Here is a 21,052-nt window from a genome sequence, read left to right as displayed (position 1 = left end):
AGCCAAACCACACCAGCATGAAATACAGCACACCCACCACTGAGAGGTGAAAACCCCATAGATGACCGTCTCTCTCCAGTCTGGGGTCCTCAGGATGAACACATCGTGAACCACGTTGAAGACAAAGTTGAGCTCCGGCATGGAGCATACCAGCTTGGCCTTCAGGAAGGAGGTCCACTTCTTCTGCAGTGTCCTCTGGCCACCCAGGTCACCCTAGAGAGAGGAACAGAGGAGATGTGAGGCATTTGGCCCTTTGAAAGTGTCAGTGTCACAGGATAGCTATGCCTTCTCCTAGCTACCAGTCCCTAATGTGTAGTGAGCGTAGAGGGGATCATTATGATCACTAAATGAAGGTCACACATTGAAGGTAGAGGGGATAATTATGATTACTAAACGAACATCTACACCGATAAAGTTACTTAAACCTTTACATATTTAAAGGGAACCTTCAAGCATCGCTCAAATTACAGACTGGGGTGAGATTTGCACCTCCTGGAACGATATGAGGGTGAAACCGGTTTCACCCTCCTCTGTGTGAAGTGCTCCACCTCCACCTTCAGAGACCAGCATCAACGAGGGCACTCTGGTGCCAGATTGCACACTCACCTTGCAGACACGTGCAATCCTGGGGATCAGCAGTTTGCCGTAGAACTCGTATTCCACGGACACCTCGGTGAAGAAGTAGTAGATCTTATCGTCATCACCGTCAGCGCTGTTCTTACTCTCGCGGATGACATCAGCAAACACAAAGCTGGGCTCTGAAAAATGCAGCACGAGGATTAGTGTCTGAGGAATCCACTATACGCTGCCAGTCCCAGCTTGGATTTGAAATGCAAATAACGCTGTCCCACAAAATGGCAACAATGAGAACTGAATTTGAAATACTATAGAAGCTCAACATTACCATTGAGCCATGATGTGGAGTACTCTGTGCGCAGCAGACTCTGGGCCAAGGAGTATCTGGAGATTATGGGCTCGCTCCCCAGAAAGTTATAAGCCGTTCCTGAGTACAGTTCTCCATCTGGAAGATCACAAATCAGAGCTTTAGACACCCACTCAATGGACCTGTACAGCCAAGACAGGAGTTTCCACTCCAGCGTCCAGAAAAACAACAATGTCTTTTCTCCATGGGCCCTGAGGCCATCAGGACATGGGGTCAACTCACCGACCATGACGGTGGTAAAACTTTGAGCCGGATCGAAGGAGCACTTCCCCCTCCCGTCCTCCAGCTTCTCCTGAAGCTTGAAATCTTTAAGGGACTGGAAAAAAAGGCGAAAAATATCAACTGTGGTCCCATAGTATGAAAACAGCAAAAGAGGGGGAAATCTGCACAGTGTCATGGTAGACATACCAGGTGGTCACATTGAGGCTGGAAAGCATGCGTCCCACACACATACAGGCTGTCTTTGTTGAGGACTTGCAAAACCCGAATGTAGTTCAGACACTCTGTCTGTGGGGGAGACACACAAGTCACAGTGAGCATGGAAACATGTCTGACATGCTCAAATGCCCATGGAAGACTTCGTAGATAGAAAAATACTGATAGTGATTTTAACAGACATTCCAAACATACCTCTTTTGACTTTCCTTTTGCAATACATTTTTCCATGTGTGTTTCTGGAACTTTCCAGATGACCTGTGTAGAATGAAGGACTGTTTAAGTATCATTTGATTTAGGGTAACTCAAGTAAATTCCCTGAGTGATCACAGTACATGTTTGTCTGACATACTGTGTGTGTGTTTTACCTTGTTCTTCCTGACAGACACATCTTTCATGCTGAGCTCGAAGATGGCCTCCCTCGCACCCACATACAGCACATGTCTCTCTTCACTCAGTAGCAGTGTTGAGTAGTTAAAGACTCCTGACTCAGAGAACTCCACCAAATTTACATCTGGACATAAAAGCACACATTAATCAAACAGAAGACAAATGAACCAATTCAGAAAGGGTACGTAACCATTTTTATATCCAAAGTGAATTTCATTTGCCATAACAGTTAGGGTATTTTGCCTTAAGTTTGAATTGTTCAGTCTTTTCTATAAGAGAAAAATATATAACTTTCTTTGTTTCTTTGTTGTCTAACAGTGGACTTCCTGGTTAGAAAGGAAGAGGAGACAGAGAGAGCAAGCGGCCACAAGTGAGAGATTTATGATCAAGTTGGCAACACCGTGCGCTCAGCTATGTCTGGCAGCATCCGTGTCACTCTGCAGAGACGGCTCAGGTTGCGTGTGCCCGCCGCTCGGGCCACAACACCGACGCGCCCACACATGCTTGGAAACCCCCACCCTCTGCCATGTGCACACGATGAAAGCAAACACTCCGTCTCGATGACTGCCTTCTATTTTGCAAGTCTCTCTGAGGTGGCACTGACTTTGATAGCATATTTACATACGCCATACTGCAGATAGTTCGCTAATGACGCAGAATGAGCCTTGAGATAAAGCTCGTTTTACACAGTGGATGGGCAACAGAACAGGCCTTGATGGGAGTCATTTTTACCTTCATGCTTCCATGATGTCCTGGGGCCACTGGATGGTCCATGTGAGGAGACCTCGAGGAGCAGTCCAAGGAACACTCCCAGCACACTGAAGGCCATATTATTTTCCGGGATCTTTGGCAGAGTGAGGTTACCTCTGTTAGGAGAGAATAAAGTGGTGTCTAGTCAGTGAGGAGATTCAAGCTATGCTGGCAGCAAGGTGAAGACAGGAAAGAGAACTAATGCTCGATCTCTAAATAAGAGACAGTGCAACTGATGAAGCGTGCAAATGGCAACCACAGACTCCACTTCCCCCCTTCTGTTGGTTAGCAGTGCGTGTCTCTGAATCTGGCACAGAGAAATGCCACTCAACTCAAGAACTCAAATGTACAGAATTTGAATGAGGTGGTTCAAGACTCGTCATTACTTGTTTCCATCCTGGATTTGAACAGATCCTTTTTATGAAACACATCATCTCAACCAAACTTTGGGAAAATTCCGCAAAATGAGAAATAGTTTTTGAAATTGTGTCACTGACCTACTGCTGATGAAAATCAGAAGTTTGCGTGACTACATTGTCACGCTATGTAAACACACACCCACTTCCCTGCACCAGACTGACACCATACCTGACTGACTAAATAAACTCTGGAATCCTTCCCATTTTGTGATCTAGCATTTTTAAAAATGTATGCAAAATCAAGGGTTGCAATTTTATCACTTACAGTATCTTATCACTTTACATTACATGATATTAAAGTGAGTGCTGTTTTTAAACAGTCAAGTGCCAGTTCCAGTCAGGTGGTAAGTCTAGGATCAGCAAGACTAGTTGTAAGTAGTGCTACAAGATGAGATGCTAAATCAAAACTAAATCAACTCTAACCACAATCCATCAGAACTCCTGTACCATACCCAATCAATTTTAGCCACAATAACAAACCCTGCAGGATATGACTATTCAAGGCTAAACATAGTCATGACCACGTATATCTATTCTGAAGACAAAACTTCCCTTTGCACACTCTATGTGTGACAAAACAGAGATATTTCACACATAGTATTTCTCTTATAACCATCCTTATTAGAGCAACCTGCAGCATTAGAGCAATGTGCACACAAAGCATAAGGGGGGAAAGAAAGGGGAGGACAGTTCAGAGAAAACTTAATATAGAAAAAAATATCTATATATATATCGTGACAAGAGAGCACCTAAATTAGCTGCATGGAGCTGAACGTGCAGCTGCGGCTGAATGTGTGGTTTCACACACACGCTCTTCTCTCTGACAAAAGCATCAGGGTGAAGGGCTCCGTCTAAACACACGTACAGCTTAAAAGAAGCCCTGTTCCTACCTCTTGCTTGTCTAATTTAGAGTTCCCCTTTTGGTCCTCCCTAGCTATTCATTTGTTCCAACCATCCCTGACCTCCTGACAGTGTTGAGAAGTGAGGTTAACAGCCCACATGACAAAGCTAGCTAGTGTAAAACAGATCCCTGCAAGAGAAAGAGGACACCCAAGATAGCATGCCTCTTGACAGTCTTCACTGCACACTGATTCTCAAGGTTTGGTTTGTCTTCACTAGTTATCCAGCAAAGTATGACTGCAGCCAATGTGACAACTAATCCACTAATCCGTGGAACATTGCAAGATACAACACAGACATAAGTCACACAAGTGGAGCATTCACACTTGTCACAGTGTGCCATACATAGCTGCAATGTGCATGACAGTTCTGATACAGGTGCTTGAAAAGAAGCCAGAAAAAAGAAGCATTGATGGTTGGCACAGCCAGACATGGCACATGTTGCACATATAATCTTCAAAATCAACACGCAAACCTCTCCCAAAGCCTGTCCAAATGTCCCATTGGATTTAATCTGCCCCTAACCCCGACCAAACTGGGTCAAAAAGCAGAAAGCTCAGGGGAATAGCCAGTCTCTTGGCACACAGAAAAATGAAAAGTTTTTTCCCCTTTTTTAATTCACAGTATAAGCTGATTATGTTTTAACCTTTTTGTCAGCAACTTTAAGATACTGTGGAAATCAACATCAACTATGGCCTTATTTCCCTGTAATTGTACACTTCCGTTGAACAAAAAGGATCGTACTTCTCACTGAAACCAGGAAATACTAAGCCTAAATGAACCAAAGTAATTTGATTACTGGTCATTTTTCGTTTCGCATCAAATCACGTGGAGAGCTAACTTAAAGGGAGGTGCTCATTTAGAACAATGACCCAAGTCTTCTTTTAGCCCTCTTTAGTTTCGTCTCTTGTTGTCCAGAGGTTAACCTGAGATCACAGACGATTGCCTGACCTTCTCATTGACAGGCAGCTCGGCGTCAGCTTGGCCTAGTGCCTCTGTATAGTCCAGCGAGTCTGGGCCTGGAGGTAATGTGCTTTTGGCCAGAGGCCATGCATATAGCTGGAGTTACAGTAGGTAAGCCGCCACAGCCAGATGGCCACTGCTCTATGTTTGCCTGTTTTCTTTTTCCTCGTTGAAAGTTGAAGGGAGAGTGAACCTTTGTGAGAACGGGTAAAACTGGTTCTTTGGAGTCCTGCTGCAGCAGAGAGGGCGTCTGTTTGACTCCATGAAAGATGGAGGAGGGTCAGGAAAGGTTACATAAAGGTCTGCAATCAGATTCCCCTCACGCTGCCATCTGATAACAGGTGTTCTATAACTGCATTCTGATAGCTGGTGGCTTCATTTGCACTGGTCCTGCACAGACATGATTGCCATGATGCTGCTGACCATCACGGCATGGAAATTCTGCAAAAAAAGAAACTGAAGTTTGCCCTTATTAAACTTCAGTGAAAATTGCAAAACTACCGTCCTGGTATCCGTCAGCCAGAGGGTGAATAGCTGGTGCTTTTAACTCCGCTGAAGAAGTCACGCTTCAATGACAGACCAGGCTAGTAGTATTTGGTAAAGCTGTTGAAAGACCTTGTATCAAACTATGGCTTTACAACACTGTAGAACTTCTTCAGGATATCTAGTCTAGAGGAAAAGGGGAAAGGGGGGCAGTGGGAGAGCTGGCTGTACTGGGAAATTGCAGTTAGGTCTGCAAAGAAATATAAAAGGATAGTTCAAAGTTACAGGCGCAAGAAGTAACATTGATTTTATGAGGACATTGAGGCAGCATGTTGGCATCATGGATATTGCTCTTTTATTGACTATTCAACTGGATGCCCTGAAGCAGAGGAACATCAAACGGTCAATATTAAGCATGAATGAGTTTGTACATCCGCTTTAGAAAAGAAAAATCACCTGGAGGGGAAGAGAGGCCCAGCTGCACTCAGAGCTGAGCTCTATTGCTGACCAACAGGCAGAGCAGCTACTGCACAAGAGGCGGCACAATCTCAACACTTGGCAAGAAGCAACGGCATTATAGTTCCATATTATCCAGGAACAGCTCATCCATAGCAGTACACTGCTATAATTCAGTTTGTTATCCGTTATCTCTGACAGTTTGATTGCAAGAACCACAAGTCTTTACTTGGATGGCTACAACTGGTGGGATATTTTCTTAGCAGTTATTTCCATAACTTTGTATGTTTTTCCACTTCAGTTCAGTAACATAGAACCTCACATAGCAGTAACTAAAGCTGTGGTTTCAGTATTCTGCTGAAATCAAGTAGCACTTTAGTTTATAGTGCAGTCTGTTAATGTGATTAGATAGAAATCAGATTGATGCCATACATCTCCTTGTCACCCACAGTCACCATGGTAACAGAAAAGTTGCAACTTAAAATATGGAGATATTCTGAGTTGATTTAAAGAGGAACTATGCAGGATTGGCGATTTCATCTCTGGTTTCGGTTTTGCTCGTTTTATGCTTGCATATTTATCTGCAGAGCTTCCCCGACAGCTTTAGCGTATATATTTATACATATATAGGCTATATATATAAATATATAAATTGCAAGCGTGGTTCTTCTTGTTCCTTACGCGTCTCAGACTTCCAGATGTAAACAAGGAGCGATCGTCTCCTGCAGACACTGCAAGGTTGCAATAGCGGATAGCTTGACTGACCAGTTTTCGATGAAACTGGTCAGTCAAGCAAAACAACGATTTCTGAGCGATTTTATGACTATGAAAAAGTTGCATAGGGTCTCTTTAAAATAAATGAAATGCATTTGGAATAATATAGAAAAACACAGAAAAAAAGATAATCTACCGACGTCTGTGTTGCTCTACATGATTACTGAACAATTATAGACAATCGGTAGCCAGCGGTGGCTTTGACCAAATAAGATATTGATTGGCTGTGACAAATAAAGTGTGGCCTAGGGGAAGGCCAGTGCCACCTCACACATAGGCTTTGTCAGACACTTCCTGCTCTGCCTGACTCACTCATGCCAGAGTGGTGCGTGAGTCCTTCCACAGAAGCTATTTCTTTTCAGAGTTGACCCAGCTAAATTCTGCTACAGAATTCCTCAGACAAAAGGGTCGCTATTTTGCCAATGCAGGAATAGGACCTTGGAAGCCTTGGTGTGAGTCACACAATCGGGTCCCCTACCACAATTTGCACACACCAGGCGGCTAGACCGCAGCTCCAAAGCCCAAAAGTAACACTGGCGAAATAACGTATTTATAACAAGACTCGCAAAAGGAGGTCAAAAATACAAAGGGCTTTTTGTTTCCATAGGGACAAGAGTAATCTCTATTCTCTCTGTGCACTTTCTACAGTAAATAAACAATAGAGCTGAGAAAGAGCACAGAGGGCCATCCATTTCCTCCACTCACCAAGCTGCCAATTCACATGCCAGGCTAGATTAGTCAAACGCCAAGCCAAAAAATCTCCAGTGATCCCAGGCCTCAGTGGACTGATCCATAAAGCATAAACACTCAACCCACGGGACCACATATTCCAGAAAAGTAAACCAAACAGGTTGTAGACACATGGTGATGTTTGTTGACTAATGTGAACAGAAACCTCAAAAGTAAATATAAAAATCCATGCAAAAAAACCACGTACAAATCAACCAACCAACCACAACTGCCTGTTAATCTCTATGAGCATCTGTGCCCTGGCCTCCTTTAAAGACACATCCAACTCAACACCTGCTCACCAAACAAAAACAAAAACACAAACAGATCAAATCAAACAAACAAACAAACCAACTGAAGAGAGCTAAATGCTTGGCAAGACAATGCTCTAGCTCTGTGGTGAGGCAGCAGTATGGGGGATCTCTTCCCCCTCCTTCAGTGCCATCCTGTCAGGCTTGGCTTGTGCTGCTGGGCTCTGGCAGCTCCTCCAGTGCCCCGTCTCCCAGCCCACCCCCTCCAGAGCTGTCAATGTGAGCAGTGTCTCATCACTGAAAGGCCTGAGTGGGCCCATCCGTGGGGGCCCATCCATGTACAAGTCAGCAGATCCAGGGCGTATTGACAGACATTTGCTCAAAAAAGAGCATTTCTTAGATATCAGAAGATAAAGAATCTTTCATTGTGTGTTTGCACACTGCTCTGTAATCCATAAACTTGATTGCAATCGACCCTCTTGCTTACCCAGTAGCAGATGCCTCAGGCTGAATCTATGACCATTGCGACCAGTATCCTCCCCATTCTGAAACGGCCCCAAAAAGAGTGGCTTTGTTTCTCCTCCCAGCCCTGCATCTTAATGCAGGCTCAAGAGGAGTAGCACTCTGACATGTGGGATCTGTCAGGCCATGTCAAGGCACTCTGAAACACAATACTACGACCACAGCGTTTGGCCTTGATGACAGATGTCAGATGCACTATAAATAATGGGTGTATACTGGGCTTTTGGTTTTGGCAGCAGAATTGAAGTTCTCCACATGACATCATAATCTTAAGTCACAAAACAAAGGAATTCCTTTCATTAAAAAAAAAGAGATCAGAATAATCAATAATCAATTATTGGCCATACATACACATAGAGTCCTCCTGCCAGAGATTCACCAACCCGATTAAAGAACATAGCTGAATGCTAGACAGAGGGTTCCTGTTCTGAGAATAGCATGGTAAGTCCATGTGAGCTATTTAGAAAAATCCTCTGACATAATACGTATATGAACAGAAATAAATAAATAAATGAAAATGAACCAATACATCAGACAAAGAAATTAATCCCAGAACATCTGCTCAGTATCTTTCCATTTGCAAATAAAATCCCTGAGGTTGACGAAAAAAGGAAATGATTGGGGGTCATAATTTGTAGTTCAATGCTTTCATATTCCGCCAAAGCACAAAATACATATTGTCAAATTGCAGAACACTCCAAGAGTCTTGACCTGGCGGGCAGAATTCGGGGAGTAATAAAGCCCAAGGGAGGTGGAGAGAACTGGGCAGGGTCATCACCATACAAGCAACACAAAATGTATGCCCTCACGTCTAATTGCTACCCTCCGGATGACTGCTGAGCTAGCAGCTCGCCATAAAGTGACCACACTAAAGGGAAATGAGAGGTCAGCTCTTGTTAAAATGTATATTTAGCCCGTGATTGAGAGCCTTTCAAAACACACCCTTCGCGGATCACATGAGGAGAGCACGGTTTAAAAAAAGACCATAAACAAACAGAGTTGTGGAGAGGTGCAGCTCCAAGCAGGACTCCTTCTGGTGAGGCTGCCTTCTGCAGCAGCACAGTAAAATGTAATGACCATGTGTGCCTTGCTGAAGCCTAAAATGTAAGGATGAGGTTTGGAGCGCCGATGCATGACCATCTGCTCGTGGAGTGCAGAGAGCATAGCGGCTACTCTTAGTCAGAGGTCATCGGAAACAAACACACAGCACACAAGGAGGGGCCTTCATTTAGCCTCTCTTATTTATGGTGAGGCCATCCCCACCATGGCATCAGCCAATGTTGTTCACTAATAGAAGTGTACACACACACACACACACACACACACACACGTGACCGTGACATGCCACCAAGCGACATTCAGAAACCTTCTCACTCTGACCAGACCTCATCTCTCAGCTCCTAGCCTTGACATTCTTCCAGCCTCATTTGTGCAGGAGGGGGTCAAGACCCCGTTCCATTGCACATTGAGAAAGACACTGTCTATTCCCAAAGGGGACGAACCCGGCAGGGCAGGAAAGCAGCTGAGCCGCTGGTAAAAACAATAGACACGAGGGATCGGTTTACAAGTCATAACAGTTGTGCCTGCCTCTCATCTCACCAGGACACCGTCAAAGCAACTTAAGTCAAAAAAATAATAATCCCTCTCTGCATCTGCAGGCCAAGTGAAATGAGGACTTTAGGGATCTTGAGTCTGAGGGATTGCGGGGAGCAGAGACATGCCCAAGTTGCACCAAAGCTGGATTTTCCCCCCTAATGCCCCCACTCTAAGATGACTGACTGTGTGCTCCAGTGCACCTGCACTTTATCCAATCACATTACACCACAGAGGGACGTCCCCACACACAACACAACACAACACATGCACAGGCAAATTACTGGCCAGAGGTGGTAGGAACAGCCACACTTCAGAGACCCACTGCTGCTCAAAACGATCCAGTAAGGGCCGAAAAATTAACCATTAACCAATAGTGTAGAAACAGTGTAAATACAGGAGAGGTGATGCATATTAGCAGAGTTGTTGTGCAACCGGGCCTCGTCACAGGCCTGAACAGTGCAGAGTCCAACAGAGCCAGGGCCCTTCCCGTTAACCAGAGTCTTATTTCTTGAGGTAAATATGATCCTGGGCATTAAGCTCTGGTGAATACTACTTGCCCAGCTATTTTGGGTGCCACGACAGCCCGGTGGCCCTCTCGAGGCTGCTGCAGTGCCCTTCCTGCTGATGGGCTGGCGCAGGTGCCAGGGTGACCGCGGTGGGCGCAGACACACTCTCGGGAGGGGGATCCGGTTTAACCCTGGCGGGGTGGGATCGCTTACCGAGCGCTCACCACTCACCGTCCCACTTCCGCGCGCTCCACCATATCTGCCTTGCGCCAGCACTTTGACTCTGGGAGTGTACCCGGTCTGCCTCCAATACAACGGTCTCTCCCCCTCCCTCCCCTGACTCATGTGGTGTATAAATACAAGTTAAAAGTTACACCCAGGGAGAGATCCGGTTTAATGGGCTGTCTAGTTAATGGCCATTTAAAATCCCCCCTAATTCTCTTCAGGGAGTTGGTATTGAGATGCCATAAGCACAGTCAGCCACACATTACTCAATTGATATGCCCAAGTTATTTTATGCCATTTGGACAGAAACACCAGTGCCAAACAATCCACTGAGAGGCCCTTGGCCGTCAGGCCTCACTGGTACTGTACGCTGCCTGCTGGTAAAGCGAGGAGAAGAACCTGGTGATGTGTTTACTGTGAAAGCCCAACCCCCTGGAGGCCTCACAAAACCACAGCAGTTAAGAGCTGTGGTCTACAGTGCTCCAACACCCAGGTGCCCTGCACACTGCACCCCCCACCCTGTGCTCACCAGCCTTTAATACAACTCCTAAAGTCCATGGCAAACACCCACTTTCCAGAACTATGGAAATGGGCACTTAAGAGCGTTCCCCACTGTTGCCGCGGACTATTTTCAGCATGGCACTGATTTCATGGTCTGATTTAGATTGGAGGAAACAAAGGTCCCTTTTGGGGTTCCTTCGGAGAGTTTATGGCCACTCCAGACACTTCCAGCCTGGCCCCCTGAACTTGGCACTCACACAGGAGAGACCAGAAACTGCAGTGAGAAACAGAGCGGGATGCGATCGAGCCAAAACATTCCATCAATTCTCCCTGCCTATCAGGGATGGAACCCCGTCAAAGACCAGCACTGATGCTACACACTGTTCTCCATCACTGCGTCTTGCACATCTCACGAAAGGTGCCTTTTAAGACTGTTCCACTCAAACAATGACTGCCCTTGTGTGACTGCCTTCCCGTGCCATTGGGGTTTCTGTACGCCAGTGTGGTAACTAAAGCACTCAACAGTTCCCACACTATTTTAGTCTCACCGGGTCAGCCCAACTAACCCAACTGATCTGATAACCCATCCCAACTGAGTTGCATCCAATAAGGCCATTCCCATTCCCACATTCCCAATACTAACCATTCAAACAAACAGAGCAGGTAGAACAGGTTCGTGATCTGCAATATATACATCACCTTATCAGATTTCAGTTTGTTGTTTGCATAAGCCAAGTAAAAAGGTATGCTCTACTGAACACAAAACAAGTAGCAAGGTAGTAAGATGGGTTCTTGGAACACTCTGTAGTTTTGCTTTTAGCAACAGATTTATGACCTCTAAATATGTGATCAGCATTAGTAAAAATGTCTATGTAAAATGCTAAAACAAAGGCTGCATTACCCTGTGAAATATATGAATATCATATGAATGGTTTCAAATAACACAGGCAACAAAGGCAAAGCAAGGCAAGGCAACACGCTGGCAAATACTTCTCTGATAGATAAATAAATGAAAGGAAAGACTGATTTCATCAAGTCAGGATATAGCTCAAGTAAGAAGGAAGGTGTAAAGGGAACACATAGGAAAGGAGCCCCAATCAGGCAGAAGCGGGAGCATTGCTGAAAAGAAAAAAGGAAGCCCCTTATGTGTCTGAAAGAAGCAAGGGTGCAAAGGGGGGGATGGGGGAGTGGCCCCTCAGCAACACAAATAGCAAGAGCACATGCAGCCCAAAACTGCATCTTAATCAACTCAGGGAACATCAGGTCACAGGAAGACAATTAACAGCGGAGTGAAAGGGTATTTACAAAGAGGAGTTTGCATTTTAAAATCCCAAATCAATTCCCAGGCTATGAGTAATTGTGTCTCACAACCACCACCATCAAGGCTTTTTTCATGCAGAGGTGGTTTGGGGGAGGGGTATTGGTGGGGTGACATTGGGGGGTGCGGGTGAGGGGGGTGTTAGCCAAACACAAGCATGCAGCATTCGTGTTGTAGCATGCAGGCCTGCAAGCACTCCAAAGGGGGTGGGAGTTTGTTTCTGACCTGTGGCTCCTCAATGACGTTGGACTAGTTGAGAAGTCTCTTTCTTCCCGCTGAATTACAAAATCCTCAAGCTATGGGAGGGAGAGAAAAATATGAAATGACAAATGACATCTCTAGTTCATGGGAGTCTGTATCAATGCATCTTTACATGAGCATGTGTGTGAATAAAACAGCCATTTCTAAATATCAAGAGTACAGAGCTTGAGCTACAAAGTTCCACATTTTAAAAAAACAGCCACATTTAGAGTAATAAATCAACAAAAACCACACACCATGAAACAACATCTCTCTGGCACAGCTATGAAAGACCCGTTGCTTCAAGTAATACAGTTAAGCCAAATCCAACCACAACAGAGAATATTCCTCCATCACATCACTCAGTGCCTAATAGCTTAACTGGCATTTCCACAACTGACAGAAAACAAGCCAAAATGGTGAACATATACATAGGCATGGTCATAGTCCATGGGACATAGGACATAGTCATGAATAGACTATACTACTTTACATATTATTCTATGCTAATCAAGCTGGTGTACCTGATAGACACTGATCCATGGAGCACCCTTATCCAGCACTGAGCCCTTCGCTAGTTCAGGAGTTCATCTCCCTACTGGAACAATGGGTAGCTAAAAGGGCAGAATCTGTGGAATATTCCAGATGATTCAAAACTCTTCTGATCTGACCAAAATCCACATTGCAGAACTGGGAAGCAGACATCCTTAGCTTTGATTCTGTCTACTGATCTCCATTTTCCATCCAGATTCACACCGTGGCAATCGTGGCTCACCGCTGCCACAAAGACATTTCCATATCAGCATCTGCGATATTCCCTTTTATGATCAGCCAGATGTACATCTTGCGTCTGCACAGCTAAATCAGCCAGTGGAGAGGAGAAGCTCTGCTCTCTAAGCTTCAGTGCCAGATGGCCAGCTCTTCATTCAAACCACTTTCCTTGCTCATTCAGTGGCTTCCCCACGCAAAATTAAAGAACTTCAAAAGAATGAATACATTACACTAGTCGAGGGAGCATGGGACTCGACCCCACTCCACTAGTAACATAGGAGCACAGAGCACAACCCACGAGAAGGAATATTACAAATCAATTTAGGCATTAATCAGACCAACATTCCGTTTAATCAGTGCTGCTATGAAATGAGGAAGTGCTTCTAACAAGATTAATTCCGCTGTCCTTTTGCCCCTAGCACTGCAACAGAGATCATTATTCTGTGATCGAGACAATATGCCATACAAACAAATCTAGGTCACAAGGGCATCCAAGCATTACAAGTGACTATATTGTTGAGGGGCACTGTACCAACAACCCATAATTATGTCAAATCATGCAGAAATTCCTGCACAGACACATAAATACTCTTATTAACTACCTCTGTTTATAGCTAATAAAAGGCTAACTGGACGTGATTTTAACAGTTCTACCAAGCCATCCACTTTATAAAAATAACTATAAATCTTGGCAAATAGAATAGAATAGAATAAATTCAAGGTGCATATATCAGGCATACATCTCTGTATATTTCCATGTTCTGCAACACATTATAAACCAGGTCACTGAATATTTAATACCCATAGCTGGAACCAGAGCTGCAGGAGGTAGCCGTGTGAAGCATTGTGACAATTTTATCTGGGCTCCTCAAATAAGTCTCCAGAATGAAGCCCTCACATTAATGACAGCTTAACTGCAGACAAAACAATATCATGGCAGACGTCAAAACCAAGCTATGCTCAACCGTCCACTTAGATGCGTGGGGGCGAGTTGAACTCCCCCAACCCACCACGCCCCCCGCCGCCTCAGCCCATGGCAGGTGTCTGGATCCCCCCACATTCACACGCACATCAACACTCAGGCAGGGGGTATCAGAAGTTTGGAGAAGATGACAGGACGCCTTAACTGATGAGCTCTGTGTCAGGGGTCGCCCGCTTCTAAACAGCAGTCGGAAGCATTCGGATCTCAGGATCACTTGACTCCCACAAAACGTGACACTGGCGTCTGACATGTCTCAATTCAGCCCTGTGTGACAGGCTCCTGCTGTGGAACACCCCTCTAACAGAGGCCCAAGGGCCAGCGGAAGTCTGCATGTCACGGGTGTCCACTGATAATGGATAGCGCCTTTATTTACAATTTGAAGGTGACCTCTGGACCATGAACATGAATACCAGATTTACGGACCCAAAAGATTACTTTAAATGTTGATTTCAAGAGACACTATTTTCTAAAAAGCATATTATTCTGGCTGATATGTTGATTATGATCAATATAACAGTACATGGACAACATAGAGAGTAACACACTTACATAATCTGATCTTCAAACCAACTCGTCTAAACATCTGGTCCTAAAAGCGATTTCAGGGCATTTGGAAACATCATTTGATTAGAATGTGCCTCCCTCTAGCCAGACGCACACTGTACATGGCTAAGCTGATCTAGCACTTGAACTTTGAACCCAGTTCACGTGCAGCACTGAGTCATGAGTAAACAGAGCGAGCGCTGGGAAATGCCAATCATCCATCAGACATGTGATGACTCCGGGCTGGAGACATTCAGCATTCTGCACTCTCATCTCTACTGTCACACTGGCCACCACCCCAAAGCCCTGACTCCCTGCCACTGCTGCCAGCCCTGGGCCCGTCTACAGAGGGGACAGGACAAGACACAGACACAGGGCAGCAGGACAAAGGAGACAGGAGAGAGCAAAAGGGAAGTAAAGGAGTGATAACTGAGGACTCCTTTTTCTGATTAACACCTTCCTCTGACGTACCCAGTACTACTTCATAACAAAGAATTAATAAAGGACTTCTGAAGGGACTGCTATACTCTGATTAACAGCTACAGCTAATCCAATCAATAAAATGGGAGGGTAAGTCATGTCCTCGTTGTTTGTTGAGGTCAATAAACAAGAGTTATATGCTTTCAGGGTGATTGTGCAAGCCTTTTGTCCTACTTTCCACGACTCTGCAGCACTGCCATAGTGCTAAAACAGAATGAAATTCCAGAATATTGCCCAAAAAGAGCCTTATATGAGAATCACAGGCTGCTTTGCAGAGCACCATGAACAGGATTATAGAGGCTTGTCCTGGGACTGAAAGAATCCCTATGTACAAGACTTTAAGCCCAAATCTGGCTTTGGAAACATCTCTGGCCCAAAGGACTTTCCCCACATCAAGCTGCTACGTGAATGATCTCTGAATGCCCAGATGCAAGAACTTTTAAGACATTTTCCTCGATTGACTAAAATCCTGAGCAACAACTCTCTTAAATGGTTAAGTAATGTGCATTTGGCCAACATTCAAATCTGGAATCTTTATTACTTAAGCCTTAAACACAGTGCCATAAATACGGATTTAAGAGCATTATACTAAGAAGTATTTTAAATGACCAATGCAGCTATGCGTTTGTCCCAGTTCAACAAGAGAAAGGAGATCCACACGTAATGAGATGAAAATCAGTGTGCACAACACTGCCTTAAGCCTTTCTTTTATGGCTGCTCATCCGTTCACACCCAACTAGTGAGTGAGAAATTCACGTCCGAAGTTCAGATGCTTTTTGAGCTGAAGGAGCCTCAATATCACCAATAATGGTCCAGGGAGAGAGGCAACAAAGAGGGAATATATGCATTATTTGAATTCCTGCTGAAAACTTCCATGTGTAAACGTTTGCTCACGAGCTCGCCAGACAGGACTTAGGCGGGTGAGCTGGGGGGCAGGGCTGTATGAATCTTAAGTAGTCACATGTTGTGAAGGGCTTTGTTCATTCCCAATGACAGTGTCCATCTCTCAGATTTTCCTCACTTCCTTCTGGCAGAACATTTATCATTCTCCCAAATGAACAATTGCACTACAACACTGACTAGCACAGGCAGAACAATGGACTACTAAACCAGGGGCCTTCAGCTATCCCCTTGGAAAGGTTGCTAGGATACCTTTGATCCACTAGACAGCTTGTCAACAAGATCATGACTTCCTTAAAGCCCAAACAGGAGAGGAGCTCTTCATTTTGAGAAAAAACTTCAAACCTCAGCGACATCACCAGTAGTGTTACAATAAGTGGATTGCTGTTGTGCTACTTGTCTGTCGTTTGTTTGTGTCTTTCTACGTATTTATAGTGTAAGCATGGGCAAAAAACTATCCAAACATGTGTTCAGTAGACACAGTCATAGTACTGGCTACAAGCAAGCCCAGACAAGTTGGGTCTGCTGCTCAAGTCTGACATGAGACCCAGTTAAATCAATCAAAACAGCATGACGCCGCCTTTTATTTATAGCCAACTTATGTACATAAGCGTCAATGATGTTTGATGGTAAAATTCACTGCCTAAGGCTTTTACTTTTGGTTGGGGCAAGTCAGAACAAATTGATACACACCACAACCTTTTAAAACAACAAGTAGAGAGCATATAGCATAAAGCCCAAAGAGCCACATGCTTGTCCCCTAGTAACGCTGCTCCTCAGCTGGAGCGGCACATGTGTGCTGAAACTTTTCTTGGGCGGACTAATTCTCCTCTTCATGGTGGCAGGGAGGGCTGGTGGCAGCCGTTCAAAACAACCAAACGAAGGCCCCCAGGCACGAAACAAAGACAGCATCAGCAAACATAACACAACAACGACATGCAAATGAAGGCCTATGCAAATGCAATACGTCTCGCAGTGCAAAAACAGAAGGACCCTTCATAGGAGAATGCTGCTAGGCATCCTCAACGTTTGCCCATTTTCAGGGCTGACGCAACTGCGGCACGCAACAGTGATGGCCTCATCTCGTTTACCTCGAGAAAAACACACTGCCAACACAATGGGCGCTTATAGCTCTGTTTGTGCACTGTGGATGTCAGCAACAACTACTTACTTGTAAGCCATGGCGTCGACTGGCGAATACTGATTCATGAAAAAGCCGTCTCCAGTACACAGTCTAGGACAGCTGAGGTTCACTCCCACGGAGACACACCAATCTGAGAATTCAGAGAGAAACACAGACATATTACATTCTTCCAGCCAGACAAATCATTTCACCGCAAGTGCACTACCTGAACTGCCCCCCAGTCCATCTGAACCCATTTGGTAAAACTATGTAAAGATTAATCTTTTGTTTTTTGAAGGCATAACCGGATTCCAAATATGAACACACGTTCCATTCCCTGAACATAGCTTGGGGCATTTTCCTGTTCGCTGGAGACACCAGCTTCATAGGAAGGGCAGGAATGATCTGTGTTTGCACACAAAAGACATTTCACTCACTGCAAAGTTGCGGCCATGCCTGAGTTGCTCACAATTAGCAAGGCAAGGAGCACGCTTTGCCAACTTTGTGGGGGATGCCATCGCCATGGCAACCAAAGGGCCAACGAGAATAAATTGAGAGCGCCTAAAAATCCTGCTACCAGCTATTCAGAAGATTTTAGACATATTTTAGCAACATATAATATTACAGAAAAAATAGTGTGTAAGACTAAGATTAAAGATTCTAAAATATCAAAATCATAAACTGTATAAAATGATCACTGTGTAGGTCATCCATGATTACATCACATAACATGTTATGAGTCTGAACTGGCTGCTCCAGGTTGCAGTCCTGTTTGCTTGGTCATTTGAAATGCAGTGCTGGCTTGGTGAATTCACTCGCCCTTACGTGTCTCACTGCAGTCTAATGCATCAGCAAAATCAGGCTTAAGCTAGAAGCTTATCTGTCCATGACAGATTACAACACTGACATATCATTAGCCTAGCATGACATGTGAGCATCGAACATGGCCTGCCCAGAATACATGAGCACGAGACGCATTCACAGACACTCAGAGGAGGGAGAATAAACAGACAGGCAATCCTGTGTAATGAAGTTCACTGGCACTCTTCTTCAAAATAATTTCCTGTGTTAATGACATGGCATGCAGTCGCTTGGTGTTAAAATGATTTTAAGTCTGCACATTACTCTGCTAACAACCCCAGCACTCAAAGGTCAACTGTTCCTGACAATGCAATTCTAAAGAAAACAGACTTTGGGCCCAAATGGGTTCAGCTTCTACACTTAAATGCATTTACACAAAGGCTGACTGACATAGAGCTGACTGTACCCCCAGGTGTTTTAGAACATCCCCCTAAAAAGCTAACTGATGGTGAAAGAGCCCATGGAAATGTGCTGCTCCTTTTGCTACCCCCACCCCCAATCGTCTCAGTCTCTTGGTCATACACAGACACACACACACACAGGCGCACACACACATGCACACACAAACATGCCCCCCCTTATAGTCTCGGCTCTCGGGTGATTCCTCCAGGCAGGCATGCTGTCTGGGGATTCCTGTCTGACTCCAGCTCATTAGTCCTTTTGGGCATCTGCCTTCCTGTCACAGGCGGGTGGAGGAGAGCCTTAAGGTAGGAGACACAGACCCACCATCAGAGGACTCAGGGTATAATGCTTGGGTTTAGTCTAAGGACTTCACTCCAAATCTAGTTTGCAATATGCAAGTACCTGCAATGGAGGTCCCTTGGCATTTAAGAGTACCCTACAGTATGCAGGAACAGCACACATTACAACAAGCTGGTTTCCGATGCACATCTGTGTTCCAGCAGTACTGCCGAATGGAATGTCTGGAATATGCCGAAATTCCATGGGTTTCCACAGTATGGTCACGGAACCAATTGCCAAGGAGCTGCTATCATGAGTGGAAAGTCAGCAAATCTTCCAAAAATAATTATTTCCCTCTGCTTTAAGTCCAAGTAAAAAAAATAAACAACAGAAGCTACGCACCAGACAGGAATTTGACCTTGATGCCAACTGGATCAACTACTTCAGGAGCAATAAATCTAACTGAAGATTCTTTGATCTGCTAACCATCACAGATAGCCTTCTTCAAGACAAATGACTGATTGCCATAAAGCCTCACAAACCACAGACAAAATGCTGTGTATACACAACATAGACCAAGCCCACCAGTCCCACAAGATCCTGAACTTCTTCCGCTGATGTCTGCTTGATTTCACCCATATTACTGGCCACTTCATTACACACAAGTACTGAGAAGGAACTGGAGAAAGACTGCTGTACTACAGCACAGTAAGTGCTATCAGATCTAGTCAGATCTAGTTTGGATCAGGCCCACCTCTCTAAGCATAATAATGCATCTTTGGTGACGACAGTCTCTTCAGCCATTACTGTAAACATCAAGGGCAGAACACACACAGGCACAAGCTCTGTGTCTTTGAAGCTGGCAGACAGCACTTGAGGAGGGACGTTAACAGGCTTTGATCTCCTGCAGCAAACACCAAACTGCACTGGAGCCCAAACCTCACTGCAAGTCTGCCAAGTTCACAAGCAAACGAAAGATCACCTCTCTGGCTAGCAATTACAACACACACACACACACAGGTTCAAAAAGACAGCAATTACCCAACAATAACAATGCACACAATATTTGAAGAGGTAGGACTTCACTGAAGAGAAATCAGTAACTAGGCTACTTCAGTGGGTCCAAAATGACATTATGTTCCTTGAGAGGAAAAGTCCTACAAATGCAAAAGTAAATAGTTAAATAAAGGAATAGCATGGCAATGTCTGTAGAAATAAGTCAAATCAAGTGGAAACTTGTATATTCATTGATCAGACTGTTAAACCACCACAGAAGAACTCATTTCTGCACTGCTTGGTTTAATGAGAATGAATCTGTTCCAAACATAGCGATATCTAAAAAAAGACCCAGATGTGGGTATCCATCAATAAGTCATCAAACTACAGTCTTACCACCACTCAGCAGAACTGGACTTCAACCTTGCAGACAGTAAGCGATGCAAAAACAGCCATTAGGGTTGGAGCCTGTTTTGATTTTGTCGTATTAAAGCCAAGAGGGATGATCCATGCTTCCACAATTTCTGCTCAAGAGCCCTGCTGCCTGACATGCACTGGAAACTGTTGAGACAGCCAGCGCAGCATAACTAACCCATTCAGCCCTCCCACAGCTGAGGAGGAGAGGGAGGCACCAGTCCCCTTTCAAAGATTCCCACAGATCGATCTGTATGACTGGAGACAAAACACTGGCAACCAAGACAAAAAAAATATGAACAGCCACAAGAAATCACAGCAGCAGCAATACCAGCACCACACAAGTCCTTTCCCTTTCCAGCACCCCTCCCCCTTTCATTTCCCTCTCTGCAGGTCTTTTTTTCTCACACTCCCTTTCCACACTCAACTGTACCACACAGCAATTAATAATTAAAGTCAGCCGGTTTCAAAAAGCGACAGAAGATGAGAGGGAGGCAGAGGGGCTCCTGTCTGTCTTCACACCCACCCCTCTCCCCCCCTTCACTCACCCAGGGAAGAGCAGAGACATGGGGCCTGCAAGCGCTCGTCGCCTCTCCTCTCCTCTCCGCTCCGCTCCAGCTCCACACAAAGGGGGAGGATCAGCCGCGCTGTGCCGCTCAGCCGCCCCTACAGACAGCCGCGGCTCGGCAGTCTCCTCGCGGACACATCAATGCACACACTCCTCGCGGAGGAGGAGCGGGGGGAAGATGGGGGTTGGGGTTGGAAACGTGTTTGTGCGTGATTGTGTGTGGTGGTGGTGGTGGGTCTATTGTTCACCGGGTCACAGGCTGTTATGTGCTCTTGGCCCTCTCTCTGACAGCCGGGCTGCAGATCAGCTGCCTTAAATCAGAATGCTCTGCC

General features: G+C 45.1%; 1 protein-coding gene across 4 annotated transcripts in view; it reads right to left on the bottom strand.

Moving 5' to 3' along the window:
* Positions 1–21,052, bottom strand: part of sema4d (sema domain, immunoglobulin domain (Ig), transmembrane domain (TM) and short cytoplasmic domain, (semaphorin) 4D) — a 31,572-nt gene that overhangs the window by 5,958 nt on the left and 4,562 nt on the right. Inside the window, exons 1-11 of one of the 4 annotated variants that reach the window (XM_062553786.1) lie at positions 20,701–20,899; positions 17,249–17,351; positions 12,387–12,457; positions 2,501–2,634; positions 1,747–1,892; positions 1,574–1,636; positions 1,352–1,450; positions 1,166–1,259; positions 905–1,021; positions 607–758; positions 38–213 (exon numbers count right to left, since the gene is read on the bottom strand). In XM_062553786.1, the coding sequence (XP_062409770.1) occupies positions 38–213; positions 607–758; positions 905–1,021; positions 1,166–1,259; positions 1,352–1,450; positions 1,574–1,636; positions 1,747–1,892; positions 2,501–2,597 (944 nt within the window). In that variant the 5' untranslated portion in view covers positions 2,598–2,634; positions 12,387–12,457; positions 17,249–17,351; positions 20,701–20,899. Of the gene's footprint in view, positions 1–37; positions 214–606; positions 759–904; positions 1,022–1,165; positions 1,260–1,351; positions 1,451–1,573; positions 1,637–1,746; positions 1,893–2,500; positions 2,635–12,386; positions 12,458–14,703; positions 14,832–17,248; positions 17,352–20,700; positions 20,900–21,052 lie in introns of those variants that run through there. The other 3 variants (XM_062553785.1, XM_062553787.1, XM_062553784.1) reach the window with 3 other exon arrangements.

Source organism: Sardina pilchardus, chromosome 14, assembly GCF_963854185.1.
Source record: "Sardina pilchardus chromosome 14, fSarPil1.1, whole genome shotgun sequence".
NCBI classification, from domain to species: Eukaryota; Metazoa; Chordata; class Actinopteri; order Clupeiformes; family Clupeidae; genus Sardina; species Sardina pilchardus.
Note: the sequence above shows the minus strand (reverse complement) of the source record. Positions and strands in the feature narration are given on the sequence as shown.